This window comes from Dendrobates tinctorius, unplaced genomic scaffold (genome assembly GCF_039654945.1).
Source record: "Dendrobates tinctorius isolate UK_male_01 unplaced genomic scaffold, ASM3965494v1 ptg000270l, whole genome shotgun sequence".
Classification (NCBI taxonomy): Eukaryota; Metazoa; Chordata; class Amphibia; order Anura; family Dendrobatidae; genus Dendrobates; species Dendrobates tinctorius.
In genome coordinates this window covers 3461259-3477866 of record NW_027361937.1, presented here as the reverse complement: position 1 = coordinate 3477866, position 16608 = coordinate 3461259, and the positions used below count along the sequence as shown (strand labels likewise).

Below are 16608 nucleotides of genomic sequence, written 5' to 3'. Positions count from 1 at the left end.
CCCCGGATAACATGTATGGATAGCGTACACATTCAAAATATATGTCTCAGGAGGCAGGCTCAGACGGTGTTAGGCCCAGTATGGATTGCACGTGATTGCACAAAGGTTAGAAAGGGTACCGTATCCCTGGATAACATGTATGGATAGCGTACACATTCAAAATATATGTCTCAGGAGGCAGGCTCAGACGGTGTCAGGCACAGTATGGATTGCACGTGATTGCACAAAGGTTAGAAAGGGTACCGTATCCCCGGATAACATGTATGGATAGCGTACACATTCAAAATATATGTCTCAGGAGGCAGGCTCAGACGGTGTCAGGCACAGTATGGATTTGATGGCCCAGATTACACAGCGGAGGAGCAGGGAGAGGTAAAGATTGCAAATGCTGGGGCCCTGCCCAAGCAAGGGGGGCCCACTCGTGGGCGTCGGTACTGGCACTGGGCCCCTCATAGTACAGCGGTGTGTCTGACGGCGGGTGTGCACCACCACCGTCAGAGACACTTGATTGCACTATGAGGGACCCTGTGCCAGTGCCCGCGCCCAAGAGTCGGCCTACCCACCTGTCCAGGGCAACGGCACTCGCACGGTGTCGTGCGGTAGGTGGTGACCCCGGCCATGGGGGGGAGGCAGCACAGTTAGGGAGTTTTAGAAAGAGGCATATGTTGATGTTGGACATTCAGCTGATGCAAAAGGCGAAATAGGTGAAGTACCAGGAAGAGGTGGACCAAAGCAAGCCATTTTTCTGTCACCCTATGTGTCATCAGGGGAAGGTGGGACAAAATCCTTGGAAACCCATGCGTGGTTCATTTTAATGAAGGTTAGATCATCCACATTTTGGGTTGACAGACGGGTCCTTTTTTCTGTCAGGATTGATCCAGCTGCACTGAAGACTCTTTCCGATAGCACACTTGCAGCTGGGCAAGCGAGCTCCTGTAAGGCATATTGGGCCAATTCAGGCCAGGTGTCCAGTTTAGCGGCCCAATAGTCAAAGGGGAATGACCTGTGTGGGAGAACATCGATATGGGAGGAAAAGTAGTTTGTAACCATAGTTGACAACTGCTGTCTCCTGTCACTTTCCATCGATGCAGTATTACCAGTTGTGTGAGCGGTATTTGAAAAATCAGTCCACAACATTGTCATGAAACCCCTGTCTCCAACGCCACTTCTGCTGTGTGCACCACGAACACCTCTGCCAAGCTGCCCCCGGCCCGTACGGCTCGTGTGAGAACCATCACCGCTGCTGTGTGCTGGGAGTGCCTCAAGCAACCGATTTACCAGAGTTGCTTGTTTATTAGCCAATATTAGGTCAAGGTTCTCCTGTGGCATGATGTTTTGTAATTTGCCTTTATAGCGTGGATCCAGGATGCTGGCCAACCAGTAGTCGTCATCGTTCATCATTTTGGCAATGCGGGGGTCCCTTTTTAGGATCCGCAAGGCATAATCTGACATGTGGGCCAATGTTCCCGGTGTCAATGATGCACTGCGAGTGCTGGGTGGAGGAGCACTTTCTGGCAAATCCACATCCCTCCAGTCACGCACAAACCCTGTACCAGACCTTGCCACGCCAACATTTTCACTTGCCCCACGAGATGCATCCTCCTCCCCTAAGTAATCATCCCCATCATCCTCCTCCTCCTCCTCTTCTTCCTCCACCTCGTCCAGGAGAGGTCCCTGAGCAGACAATGGCTGAATGTCATCAAGGATTCCCTCCTCCTCTTCCTCCTCATCAACATTGGCTGCAGACGCCTGCTCCTTAAGGTGCATCAAAGTTTGCATGAGCAGACGCATAAGTGGGATGCTCATGCTTAGGATGGCGTCATCTGCGCTTACCAGCCGTGTGCATTCCTCAAAACGCTGAAGGACTTTACAAAGGTCTTTCAGCTTCGACCACTGCACGCCTGTCAACTCCATGTCTGCTCTCAAAGTGCCTGGCCGTGTATCCTCCCACAAATGCATTATGGCCTGCCTCTGCTCGCACAGCCGCTCCACCATGTGCAGGGTGGAGTTCCACCTTGTTGCAATGTCGATAATGAGGCGGTGGTTGGGAAGGTGGAGCAATCGCTGCAGCTTCTGCATACGAACGGAGTGTACAGGCGACCGGCGGATGTGCGCGCACAGTCTTCGCACCTTCTGGAGCAGGGCTGTTAACTCCGGATAATTTTTGAGGAAGCACTGCACCACCAGGTTCAAGGTGTGAGCCAAGCAAGGTATGTGGCTGAGTTTTGAAAGGGCTATGGCTGCCACAAAATTACGGCCGTTATCACTAACTACCTTGCCTGCCTCAAGATGTACACTGCCCAGCCATGACTAAGTTTGTCGCTTCAAGTACTCGGCCAGCACCTCGGCGGTGTGTCTGTCACCCAAACACATCATCTGCAACACAGCCTGCTGACGCTTTCCACTAGCTGCTCGATAGGGGGACACATCGTGTGCAACAGTGGCAGCTGCAGATGGAGTGCTCGTACGACTGCGCTCTGTGGACGAGCTTTCGCTTCTGGAGGAGGAGGAGGAGGGTCGAACGCCTACAGCCAACTGTTTCCTATACCATGGGCTAGGCAGCACTGTCCCACCACCGCTGTCCCCTGTGGACCCTGCATCCACCACATTAACCTAGTGCGCAGTGATGGACACGTAACGGCCCTGGCCATGCCGACTGGACCATGCATCAGTTGTGAGGTGCACCTTTCCGCTCACTGACTGCTTGAGTGCATGGACAATGCGGTCTTTCACATGATGGTGGAGGGCTGGGATGGCTTTGCGAGAGAAGAAGTGGCGACTGGGTAGGTCATAGCGTGGTACTGCATAGGCCATGAGTTCGCGGAAAGCTGTGCTTTCCACCAACCGAAAGGGCATCATCTCAAACGAGATTAGTTTGGCAATGTGGACGTTCAAACCCAGTGTACGCGGATGAGAGACTGAGTACTTTCTTGACCTACTCATAGTGTCTGGGAGGGTGAGCTGGACTTGAGAGCTGCATATGGTGGAAGTAGCGGTGGACAGGGCGGACTGAGAGAGCGTTGATGATGGTGATGGAGTTGGTGTTCTTTCTGATGGCCTAGAATCAGTCTTTCGTTGATATAACAGTGGGATTCCCTGACTGCTGTGGTCTTGCAATGACACCTCAACATTTGCTGCTGTGCTAACCGGTGGGCTTACAGTGGGGGAAACAATGTAGCGTTGCTGACTACCTTCGTTGTGATCAGTTGCACATGTGGCACTTGAGGTTTGGTGTTGTGTCCACGCTTGCAAGTGCATGATGGTTAAATGTCTAAGCATGCAACTGGTATTCAAATTTTTCAGATTTTTCCCTCGGCTAAAGGTCTTTGCGCACTTCTTACAGATAACCTTGGCCTGATCATGAGGATTTTGTTCAAAAAAGTGCCACACTGCACTCTTCCTACTTTGGCAGACATTTTGCGGCCTAGCACGCTGTGATCTTTTGACCCTCTGGACAAGCTGTCCAGCAACTCTTTTGATGTTTGGAACCTGTCTTTGGAGTGCTCCGGGCCTGCCAGATAACAGCTGTTGCGATGTCGATGTCTGCTGTGGATGCTCCTCATCTGAGCTATTGGAAGCAGCACCCTCTTCCCCCAATGGATGCCAATCTGGGTCAACAACTGGGTCATCCATCACCTCCTCTTCTATGTCATGTGCACCTTTCTCTGTGTCACCGTGTATGGTGGTATAGTGTGCGAGAAGGGGCACCTGAGTCTCATCAGGGTCAAAATGACCAATGACGACTCAGTGCTTTTACTTTTTACAACTGAAGAAGAGGAGGCGATAGAGCTGGAGGCTGAGTCAGCAATGTAAGACAAAACTTTTTCCTGATGCTCTGCCTTTAAAAGCGGTTTGCCAACTCCTAGAAAGCTAAGCGTTCGAGGCCTTATGTAGCCAGACGATGACGCAGGGTCAGCACCTCCTGCATTCGGTCCTATTTTGCTCTTGCCACTACCATCAGATCCACCACCAACACCATCATTACCAGCTGCCAACCCCCGCCCAATTCCACGGCCTCTTCCACCAGCCTTCCTCATTTTTGGTAGAAATGTAGACAAAATCCAACAAACTATATAGTAATGTAAAACAAGGTACAAGGTGTCTATAGGACAGGGGAGATTTAGAATTTCTGCACACACTTGTGGACAGTGGACACTTTTGGATTGTGTGAGGCCCACTGATATCTGAGCGCTATGTGACAGGCTCGATGGCACAGCTGCCTGTGACCAAAGTGACGAGAGGATAATGGAGATTTTGAATCTCTGCGCACACTTTTGGACACTGGACACTTGTGGATTGTGTGAGGCCCACTGATATCTGAGCGCTATGTGACACGCTCGATGGCACAGCTGCCTGTGACCAAAGTGACGAGAGGATAATGGAGATTTTGAATCTCTGCGCACACTTTTGGACACTGGACACTTGTGGATTGTGTGAGGCCCACTGATATCTGAGCGCTATGTGACACGCTCGATGGCACAGCTGCCTGTGACCAAAGTGACGAGAGGATAATGGAGATTTTGAATCTCTGAGCACACTTTTGGACACTGGACACTTGTGGATTGTGTGAGGCCCACTGATATCTGAGCGCTATGTGACACGCTCGATGGCACAGCTGCCTGTGACCAAAGTGACGAGAGGATAATGGAGATTTTGAATCTCTGCGCACACTTTTGGACACTGGACACTTGTGGATTGTGTGAGGCCCACTGATATCTGAGCGCTATGTGACAGGCTCGATGGCACAGCTGCCTGTGACCAAAGTGACGAGAGGATAATGGAGATTTTGAATCTCTGCGCACACTTTTATACACTGGACACTTGTGGATTGTGTGAGGCCCACTGATATCTGAGCGCTATGTGACAGGCTCGATGGCACAGCTGTGACAAAAGTGACTAGAGGATAAGGGAGATTGGATTGCTTTTAAAAAAGCAGTTTGCGGAGCAGTGGGTAAACAGCAATGCCAGCGTGTCAGGAAGCCTTAAAAGGCAGCCCAACAACCAACACCACTGATACACCACAATATAGCCTCCCCTTGCACTGCACACACAGTGACTTGTGTGTTGTGCAGGCCAAATCGCTAGCAGCAGAAGCAGTTCTTTTGTCTTCTTCCCTGCCTAACGCTCTCCCTACAGAATCAGCAGCAACCTCTCCCTATACTAAGATCGGCAGAAGTAAGATGGCGGTCGGCGTGCACGCCCTTTTATACCCCCTGTGACGCCCACCAAAGCAAGCCAATCACTTGCATGCCCTTCTGAAAGATGGTGGTGACCCGTGCCTAGGTCATCACGTTGCCCACAGTGTCCGTGGATCCTGATTGGCTGAAAAAGAGCGCAAAACAAACTTTTGAAACGCGACTTTGGCGCGTAAGTCGCCGACCTCGTGGCCGACCTCATCCTAGGGTCGGGTTTCGTTTCATGAAACCCGACTTTGCCAAAAGTCGGCGACTTTTGAATTTTTTCGACCCGTTTCGCTCAACTCTACTGTCCACAATTCGACAGCAGAGATGTCACAGAAGCATATTAGCTTCAGCAAAGCCTTTTCCAACTTTGATTAGGCAGTGCTGCAGTGCTTCTAGCTTGTGACTGATGTGCTACCTTTTGTACCTGGAGGCTGAAGAGGAAGCGAAGGAAGAGGTGAAGGAGGTGCAGGAGCTGTACACTGTGGGGGCAACCCAGATTGACGTAGGGCACGCAATACTCTTTGTTTGGGAGGATGGGCACCATAGCAAGGTCGGAGTGGGTCCCGGCTTCCACTATGTTAACCCAGTGTACCCTCAGTGAGAGGTACTGTCCCTGACCACAAGCACTTGTCCATGTGTTTGTGGTTAGGTGGACTTTCCAAGTAACAGCATTGTGGAGGGCTCGGGTAATGTGGGACACGTGCCTGTGTAATGCTGAGACGGCACACCAGGACAAATATTCCCACATGTTCGTGGCCTCGGGGTGATCCTCGACTCTGCCCTCTCTTTCAAGCTACATAGCCAAGCTTTGAGAAAGAACTTTTCACTGTTCGAAATGCATTGCTGTTAGATGATATGTGAACTCTGTTCGTCACTCTCTGTTTTTAATATGCTGCAATAAATTTTGGATTATTTTTGGAAGCTGGATCACCTTTTTTATTTTTTCATTATCTGCACGTGATGACTACATGAGGTCCGTGCTTCCTCGCACCACATGCCGATGCAGGTGAGCTGGTTTTCTTTCGATTTTATATATCCAAGCCCTTGCCTCCTCCTGTCCATTACAACTCAAAAACCTTTCCTGGATCTGTACATTAGAAGAAACTTAAAAAATGTTTGTGCACGCCCTCATGATCTCCCGCCTCGAGTATTGCAACCTTATACTCTGTAGCTTCCCCTCTAGCACTGTTGCACCACTCAAATCTATCCAAAACTCTGCTGCCAGAGTACTCCAAGTGTCCCTCCGTTAGTCCCAAGTCTCTCCTCTCTGCCATGCCCTTCATTGCCTTCCTATTGCCCATAGGCTACAGTTCAAAACCTTAAATATGACATGCAAAGCCTTCCCCAACCTGTCTCCTCCATACATCTGTGACATGGTCTCCCAATGTCCGACTGGATAATGACTTTTTGTACGAAAACCCAGTGTGCCATCAGCAAGATGTACCGTCCCTGCCCACAAGCACTAGTCCACGTGTCCGGGTTAGGTGCACTTTCGCTGTACCAGCATTGGTGATGGCTCGGGTAATGTTGTGGGACACGTGCTTGCTTATCTAACGTCGTGATGGCAGACCAGGAGAAATAGTGCCGGATGGGGACCGAGCACCTTGTTAAGTCAACGCCATCAGGTTGCGGAAAGCGTCCATTTCCCATGAGCCTAAAATGCAACATTTTGAGCGCAAGTAGACGAGAAATTTGTGAATTTATTCCTGCGCGTGTGGGGCATTGGCTGCGTCTTTCCGCTTACAGTCCATTGACTAGGGTATGGACAACTGAAGGCTGCGCTGGGACAAGGACGTGGATGTGCTTGATGATGGTGCAATTGGACTGTGGTCAACAACAGTTACAGGGCAGGAGGCATCTTCGCATGCACCGTGGACAGGGGATTGGCTTCCATGCACAACAGCGGAAGAAGCAGTGGTATCACCTGCAGACACTGTTCATGGAGCCTGGTGTTCAACCAACAAAGTCTGTTGCTTTGCTGCCATGTGCCTGATCATGCTGGTGGTGGTAAGGCTGGTAGTTTTACTACCCCTGCTGATGCGGCCATTGCCAGTGGTGCAAATGTCCTTTTTGGGGTTATCGGCAGAGTATTTAAGAAACAAGAATCATAGAATCATAGAATCGTAGAGTTGGAAGGGACCTCCTGGGCCATCTGGTCTAACCCCCTGCTCAAAGCAGGATTCGCTAAATCATCCCAGTCAGATGTCTGTCCAGCCTCTGTTTGAAGACGTCCATTGAAGGAGAACTCACCACTTCTCGTGGCAGCTTGTTCCACTCATTGATCACTCTAACTGTCAAAAAGTTTTTTCTAATATCTAATCTGTGTCTCCTCCCATTCAGTTTCATCCCATTGCTTCTAGTCTTTCCTTGTGCAAATGAGAATAAAGTTGATCCTTCTACAATGTGACAGCCCTTTAGATATTTGTAGACAGCTATTAAGTCTCCTCTCAGTCTTCTCTTTTGCAAACTAAACAATCCCAAATCCTGCAACCTTTCCTCATAAGACAGGGTTTGCAGATCGGTCACCATTCTGGTTGCTCTTTTCTGAACTTGCTCCAGTTTGTTGATGTCTTTTTTAAAATGTGGTGCCCAAAACTGGACACAATATTCCAGATGAGATCTGACCAAAGAGGAGTAGAGGGCAATAATGACTTCACGTGATCTAGACTGCATGCTTCCGTTAATACATCCTAGAATTGCATTTGCCTTTTTTGCTGCTGCATCACACTGTTGACTCATATTCAGTCTGTGATCTATTAGTATACCCAAGTCTTTTTCACATGTGCTGTTAGGCCTATTCCTCCCATTCTGTATATGCTTTTTTCCTTTTTATTGCCCAGATGTAGTACTTTGCATTTTTCCCTGTTAAAAACCATTCTGTTCATTGCTGCCCACTTCTCCAGTTTATTTATATCTTTTTGAATCCTCTCTCTCTCTTCTCTAGTATTAGCTATCCAGAAGACTGGTAGGGGGACATTCATTGTCTCTCTCTACCACACCACCTCCTCACCTCGACACCTGTCTTTCATTGTTCCCCAAGGCTCTGTTCTAGGACCCCTACTCTTTTCCAGCTGCACGTTCGGTCTGGGCCAGCTTATGTAATGGCACAGTTTGCAATATCATCACTACGCCGATGACATGCAGATCTACCTATCTGTACCTGACATCACCTCCTTACTGACAAAAATCACATGTCTTTCTGCCTAATCATCCTTCTTTTCTGCTCACTTTCAAAAAATGGACATGGACAAATCAGAATACATCATCTGTCAAGCATCTTACGCTGAGTACACTAGAGAGCTGTGTATGTCTTATTCGGTACCACTTTAGTAAGAGGTAAACTTTGTCCTAGAGAAAATGATTATCCAGACATTCACTGCCTTTTTGGAGCATTTTTTGCAGCTGTGATCTTCATCTTCTTGGTGTGGATGCGGAAATTTTCTAAGTCCTCAACAATACCATCATCGTCCATATGTTGTAAAGAGGAAATCAGGTTTTTCAAATGGTCGTAGTTATTTATGTTCTGTGGCATTACTTTAACAGTGTTGGTTACACTTGGAAAATTAATTTTAGACTGTGACATTTGCATATTATTGGTAATATGTATGGATGAAGATGAAGAAGCTTGTTGCATGGGTGTATTTATAGTTACAGACGGTGCACTCCTCTTCAAACTTAGTTTTTCACGAGCATACATCAGTTTGTTTTGTTTTCCTCCTACACTGATCTGCTTTCTATAATTCTGTATCTAACAAACATGTTGCACTTTACCCTTTATACAGACAAATGCATGTTTGGCAACATATTTTGGATGGGCATTTCTTTGGGCGAGTCTGACACATGCATCTGGTACACCGATCTTATGACGGACATGAGACCGATTCTGGTAATTGATGGTGGATAAATGATGAATCATTGTTGGCTATATCCTGGATCTCATACCTCCCACAGCCACCGCTGTTATTAATCATGTACTTTCCCATTCCTGTCATCACCATGTCCCTTTTCCAGATCACTTAATTCAACGATTCGGCCAAAATATTTTTACTAAAAACCTGCACCTTCCCATCATCAATTGTGTGTCAAACCATGTTAAAGTTTTGCAAGGTGTTTATGATGCCCCACCCAAAACAAGGCCACACTATGTTGATATCTAGCCCACAGGGGAAAATGTTTGCCAGCCAGCATACTTAGTGTATGGGCATTACAATACTAGGAGACCCGCTCCATTAAATTGGGCATAGTTTTTAATCAGGCCTTCCTCCACATCTCATCATCCACCGCCACTAGATCAACAAGGTTAACGTGTTCCGTGCTGCTACAGCCAGTGTGAAAATCCTAACCAGGGTAGGTGTTTTTGCTGAGCGTTAAATACTTGTAATGGAAAAGGTTGAAGTGTACCCAACAGGGGAAAATGTTTGCCAACCAACACACTTAGTGTATGGGCATTACAAGTCTAGGAGATCCACTGCTTTAAATAGGGCATAGTTTTTAATCAGTCCTTCCTCCCCGTCTCATCATCCATCACGACTAGATCAACAGGGTTAGCGTGTTCCATGCTGCTACAGCCAGTGTCAAAATCCTAACAAAGGTGGGTATTTTTGGTGGTCATTAAATACTTGTTATGGAAAAGGTTGAGGTGTACCCCAGAGGGGAAAATGTTTGCCAGCCAGCATACTTAGGGCATGGGCATTACAAGTCTAGGAGACCCGCTCCTTTTTAATGGGACATTTTTTGTTAAGAGGCCCTCCTCCATGTTTCTTCCAAGGAGGGATTGGGGTCATTGGGGTGCATATGATTTGGTAGCAGGGCAGGCCTTGCAGTCAATTCATAAGAAAACAGAATGGGAGTACAAAATGAATAATGTGAAGTGGATTAATGTGAAGTGGATTTTCCTATGCCCATCCAGTTTTTGGGTTCAAAGGCTTATTGGGGTGCATATGACTTTTTGATAGGGCAGGCTTTGCAGTCAATGCATAAGAAAACAGATTTCGAGTACAAAATCCATAACGTGAAGTGGATTTTCCTGTGCCCATCCAGTTTTTGGGTTCAAAGGCTTATTGGGGTGCATATGACTTGGTAGCAGGGCAGACTTTGCAGTCAATGCATAAGAAAACAGAATGGGAGTATAAAATCAATAATGTGAAGTGGATTTTCCTGGGCCCATCCACTACCTGGGTTCTAAGGCATATTGGGGTGCATATGACTTGGTAGCAGGGCAGGACTTGCATTCAATGGAGCATTTTTTATCGAAGCCCTCTTGGACATCTCGTGAAAGGGGTATTGGGGTGCGTCGTAATTCTTGGCAGCCCATCCACTCACTGCAAAGGCTATAACAGTTTAGGAGAACCACTGTTTAATAATGGCCCTTTAAGCAGAGTAATGGTGCCTGATGCCCCTGTAAAAATAGGCTCTGTGACTTTAAGAGTTCCTCCTTCATTAATGAAACCAGATGTGTCTGCTTATGTGTCACACACCACATGGCCAGCTCGGGTTGGTAAATGTTACAATGACATTTCCCAGTGAATGCATTTGTTTTGGTTGAAAGCAATGTTAAAGTTGAAAAACGCTTCAAAAACGTGGAGGAACATTTTGGTCTGGGGTTAATTGTTTTGCCTTATGTACAAGTCATTAATCTGGAAAGGATGTAACTTAACATAATTCCCCGCAAAATCCGTTTTGGTATGTTTTTTTGGTGCAGCGGTAAAAATGGCATGAAACTCTGACAACATTGTTTAAAGCTTTGAACTAGGAGTCAGGAATGCTTCCAGGGGCGATCCCCATGATGTTCCCATGTCTTTTGAGCAGCGTTTCCATGATTTACAGATGTTTTTAGACCTTAAAAGGACCCCCGGGGGGTATCACTGTAAAAATGCTCGGGTCTCCCATAGACTTACATTGGGCTCGTTGTTCTGTCCAAGTACCCGAGTATTCCAATTTGCTAGACCCGAGCAATGAGCACCCAAGCATTTTAGTGCTCGCCCATCACTACCATCTATCAATCTATCCCATATCTATCTATCTACCAATCTACGCATTGCATATGGATTGCATATGCATGTCATGCAGATGTCACGTGACACTTGCATAACACTCTTCTGTCCTATACAGGACACTCAGAGGAGGACACAGACGCTGACCTTTTCACTGACAGCAGCAGTACTTTAGATGAGTATGTTCTGATATCAATGCGGCTGAAGGCAGGAAATAAGCTGGGGAAAACCAGGGGTTTGGAGGACACAAATTTAATTTTTTTTACAGGTATGAAGACAAGTCCACTAATAGGTGAGTGGCGAAGTTTTATGACTTTCTATGCAATAGAAAATAGTTAAAAATGAAGGATATTTTATGCTTTAACTCTTCAGATCCTGGAACTTTATGCATTTTTTACTTCTCTTTTGAGATCAGTCAGGAAAATATATTTCATTTTGTTGCATATGAAGACCCTTTCTTTCTGTGTAAGAACCTCCACACAGCGATGCTGGAAGACCCCTCTCCATCCATCCTCTCCATCCATCCTGTGATCCTCACTGAACATGTATTCTTTGTGTTGTCTCTATCCCCTTCATTGTTATGGTAGTGCCCTTGTCACAGGGTGCAGTCATTGTGACATTATTCAGTCTCCTAGGGAACTGAATGATTTTGTTCTACTTAAACTGCATGTTCAGATGAGCTTTTTGCCTGAATTCGATTCAATATTTCATTTATGTCAGATAATAAACATTGTCATATTTGTTTTTTTCATCTCAGTTCTTCTGATTCGTATCAACATCCCATTTGTCTTCACAGATTCACTCAGACTCAGACGAAGGAGATGGTTCCATTAAATACACTATTTCTGGAGAGGGAGCTGGCTCCATCTTTATCATCGATGAACTGACCGGAGATATACATGCCACCGAGCGCTTGGATCGGGAGCACAAGACCTTCTACACCCTCCGTGCCCAGGCCAGAGATAGACACACAGATAGACTTCTTGAACCAGAGTCTGAATTCATCATTAAAGTACAGGACATTAATGATAGTGAACCTCGGTTCCTGCAGGCCCCGTACATTGGAAGTGTCCCTGAGCTATCTCCTGTTGGTGAGTCAAATTTCCTGGACAAGTTGGACCATAAGACCATATTGAGCATTTGGTGAGTTTTTTGCTTCAGTATTTGTAAACCAAAACCAGGAGTGGAACAGTCAGAAGAAAAGTATAATAGAACAGGCCACCACTTCTGTACTTTATACACACTCCGGGCTCACAAATACTGATGTAAAATACTGACCAAATACTGGACATGTCAATGTGGGCTAAGGCAATGTTCCCACTATGAGCTTTTGGTGCATTTTTGATTTTGCAGAAATTCTTCACCATTTCCGCACCTATTATTTAAATTAGATTGCCTGTAGGGATGAACAGACCTGTGAAAGTTTGGGTACTGGTAACTGACCAAACTTTAGTCCAAAGTTTGGATCGGGTACCATAACTGTACCCAAACTTGAATCTGAACCTGAACCCCATTGAAATCAATGGGAGCATGAAGTTTAGAAGTGGAAAATTCTTTCCCTCCCTTCCTCCCTCTTTCCCTCTCTCTGTCTCCCTCTCTACCTCTGTCTCCACTGGACTTCCCTCAGAACTCTGAACATTAAAACTGACTTGTCCGTTTTCGGAGTTTAGTATGAATCCCGAAGTTTTAAGTTTGGGTTTGCTCATCTCTAGTTACCTGCATTTTTTTTTGTGTTTTTGTGTACTTTTTTTAACATGCGTCGTGTTTATCGTATTTTTTACGTTTTTTGTCTGTTTGGTGGGTCATGCTTTAAATAAAGCTGCTTTGTTTTTGATACTTCCTGGTAGTTGACTTTGACAAAACTTTATTGACATACTGAGATGTGAATTACATCCATTTTGATGTGTTTCCTCCACGGAAACGCACTAAAAGCGCACGCTCGTTTTTTGCCTGCATCAAATGTAAGTCTATGGGGAAAATTCGAACAGAAAACTCAGCGAACCTGCAGGAGAAATTGACATGTTGCGGATTTGAAACACACACCACCGGTCAGTTTACGCTGCGTTAAAAAGAAGCACAGTGTGCATGAGATTTCTATAAATCCTTTCAACTTTGCTGAAACTGTAAGAGGCTGTGTTTTTTGAAGAAGCAAAAATGCACCAAAAGCTCATCATTGCAACATAGCCCAAATGATTGATGGGATTATGACGTCTGTTTCTGTCCTCCTTATAGGAACATCTGTTATGGCAGTTTCAGCATTTGATGCAGATGACCCTGCTTATGGAAGCAGTGCCAGAGTGGTATACAGTGTCTTGGAGGGGGAGAAGCATTTCACCGTGGACAGCAAGACAGGTAAGGACTTTTGTCACCATGACTAAGGTATTGGCAAGGAAATACAGAACTTGGTGGCCACAAAAATCCATTTAAGGAACGTGGAGACATCACTATATCAGTCTTGATAGTGACAGGCGTAATGCAGATTGTTCTGTTGCTTTATATGTAGCCTTCCATCCCAAATGCATGTTAGTTAATTGTTGTGACCATAAATTATGGTGGATGATAAATTTAAACAATGCACGCAGTCTCCAGCTAGTCAAGCACTTAAGCCTTTTTTCTACAGCTTCCTCATTACCACATCATGTTCCCTAACTATTGACATCTATCAATTTACAGTAGGAAGCTGTCATGGACGCTTGTAAAGAACCATTGGAAAGGCCCACATCAGCAGTATAGGACTACATCACAGCTCAATACTACATTCTGCCAATCACTTTCCCCTTAATTACAAACTCTAGGCACTAAGATAAGCATTTTTGACGACAAAAGTAGCAGCTTTACATGTGTACAGTAAATCAGACAAGTCATTGGAGAGTGCTGACATAAAATACATGCATATTCCAAGACGAGATTCTTATTTTCTAATGTGAGTGACTATTCTATTATTTATTATCGTTAGTCGGTCCGAAATGTGGGATTCATTTTCAGTCCCTAAATAAAAATAGTCAAGTCTTATTAATCATCTAAATTTACAGCATATATTGGAAGTGGTCATGAAACAATGTTCCATTTATACTGATATTTTCCCTCTTTAAAAAGATGCTAGGACCCTTTCTATACTGAACCATCTACTTAAAGCACCAATTAAAAGCCTAAAAAGAGTCCTATTTCTAAGCGTGGATTACGTGGTTTGTTAAATCTGGGTCATGATTGGCATTATTGTACAAATACAGTTGTGTCCACTAGTTAATGCATAACAAGCCTGGGACTGAAAAGTGACTGTACATTTTGTGTGTATAGCCACCCCACCAGGTGTCTCTGTATACCTTCTCTGCTCAGATCGACGTTCCTTTCCTCCTTCTTCCAAGATGGCAGTTGCAGTGACATGGATTGCGCAGTGGTAAATCTAAACCATACCTCCCTTGCCCTTCCTGTCCTATAGCACAGCATGGTTTTAGACTTATCACTCCCCATGGTTTATACAGTCAGGATCAGCCGATAACAGCAGTGACCAGTGCTCCATTCTAATGCCGCTGTAAATCTCTGACAGTATGTGTTAGGCGTCGGATTCCTGGCACTGCACAGCGGGAATCCAGAGCCAGACATCCTGCGGTCTCCCATTCTCCTCCGACCGCTCAGACTCCTGCTCAGCAATCTCAGCGAACCAGGCATTCCCCGCAGACTCGTTCTGTGAGCCTGGATGTTGCTGCCACCTCTGGTGCAGCAATGATAACGCAACCTGCTTTGCAGGGAACTGCTCTAGAGGCTAAGTCCTCGCGCCGTGCGACTGGGCATGCCCGCAACTTGTCCTCTCAGTGGAGAGCAGGGGTCACATGTGAAGGTCCTATGTCGGATCTGATTGGTCCTTCCTATAGTACTGGAAGGTCCCGGAAGCGCATGGCTATAAAAAGCCTGCATGGCGGCACGGCCATGCGCTAGTGTAGCATATTATGCTGTGTGTGTATGGTGATGGATGCATGGACTGGTGTCTGACTTATTATGAAACCCCTTCCCTCGGATATTACGAATGGTGACAGTATGTTGGGTTAGTCAGCTCCAGATTGTGGCAGGCTACACGCCACTGAGCCTTCCTCACCTACACTAGCGTCCGTCGGTGCCCGGCTCCTCCGGCATCGTCGCTTAGCGGCTTCAGTTACGGCCGCGCTGCAGTAGTAGCAGCTTTTGGTGTTCGCGGCTGCGACGCCACACGCCGGCTGACCTGTGCAGCTAACAGGTTCAGCCTTTACGTCTAGTTCATACTTTGGCGTCTCTGTGACTAAACAGGTGACGTTAACCCGAGCGCTGTATCGCACTTCTAGCGTATCTGCCATTGTCCAGCAGCGGTCTTGTCATCTACCGCACGGTGGACCCCGGGCGGCGAACGCGCCTTCCATTATTTATATCTGGTGCGTTCCGCCGACCCTAACATTACACTAGCGCCAGGGTCTGGCTGGCAATGGCAGATGTGCAGCAGCTGCAGCGCTACATTCGGCAGCTGGAGAGCAGGTTGGCGGCTATTGAGAGCACCAACTCAGCTGCGAATGCTGCGCTAGCTGCTGCTCAGACAGTCGCTGAGGCTGTCTCACGTGCGCCCACACTTTTGCCCCTGCCGACAACGTCTCGTCTCCCGCTCCCTGATAAGTTTTCGGGTGATAGTGCCTCCTGTAGGGGATTCGTTAGTCAGTGCTCCATCCAGCTGGAGTTGCTGGCTGCGCGGTTCCCTACGGAGCGGGCTAAGGTGGGATTTATTGTCTCTCTGTTGTCTGGCCGGGCATTACAGTGGGCCACGCCATTGTGGGAACGTGGTGATCCCGTGGTACAGGGGGGCTGCTCAGTTCCTCGCGGCTCTGAAGCAAGTCTTCTTGGGACCACGGGTCACCCACGATACGGCTCTCCAACTGTTATCTTTAACACAAGGGTCACTTTCGGTTAGCCATCATGCTGTCCAGTTTCGGACACTGGCTTCCGAGTTAGAGTGGCCGGACAAAGTGTTGGTCCCGGTGTTTTGGAGAGGCCTGGCTGAGCACGTAAAAGATGCTCTAGCTACTAGGGAGATTCCCACCAGTTTGGAGGAGTTGATCGCCGTTTCCAACCGCATTGATCTCCGCTACACGGAGCGCGGGTTGGAACGAGCGCAATCCAAACGTAGGGTTAATTTGGCTCCCACCTTTACTGAGCCGCTGAAATTTCCCGCACAGGAGCACCTCTCCTCTGAGCCTATGGAGGTGTCTCGCACCGGCACTAAGTCGCATCCGATGCGAACCTCTGTGCGCTGTTATCAGTGCCGACAGTTGGGCCACTCGGCTGGCACATGCCCTCAGCGGCCGAAAAGACGACCACGTTCAGTGGCCGTAGGTGGTGGTCAATCCAAGGTGGGACCCTTTTCACCCAAACCGGTGTTCCGGGGTACATTAGATAGTGGGTCCTCCTCCTGG

At 47.1% G+C, this 16608-nt stretch overlaps 1 protein-coding gene across 3 annotated transcripts in view; it reads left to right on the top strand.

Annotated features, from left to right (window-relative positions):
* CDH22 (cadherin 22) overlaps nucleotides 1-16608 on the top strand; it is a 691233-nt gene that overhangs the window by 548634 nt on the left and 125991 nt on the right. For all 3 annotated transcript variants that reach the window (XM_073559369.1, XM_073559370.1, XM_073559371.1), the window contains exons 3-4: nucleotides 11973-12267; nucleotides 13409-13528. In XM_073559369.1, coding sequence (XP_073415470.1) covers nucleotides 11973-12267; nucleotides 13409-13528 — 415 coding nt within the window. The remainder of the gene's footprint in view (nucleotides 1-11972; nucleotides 12268-13408; nucleotides 13529-16608) is intronic.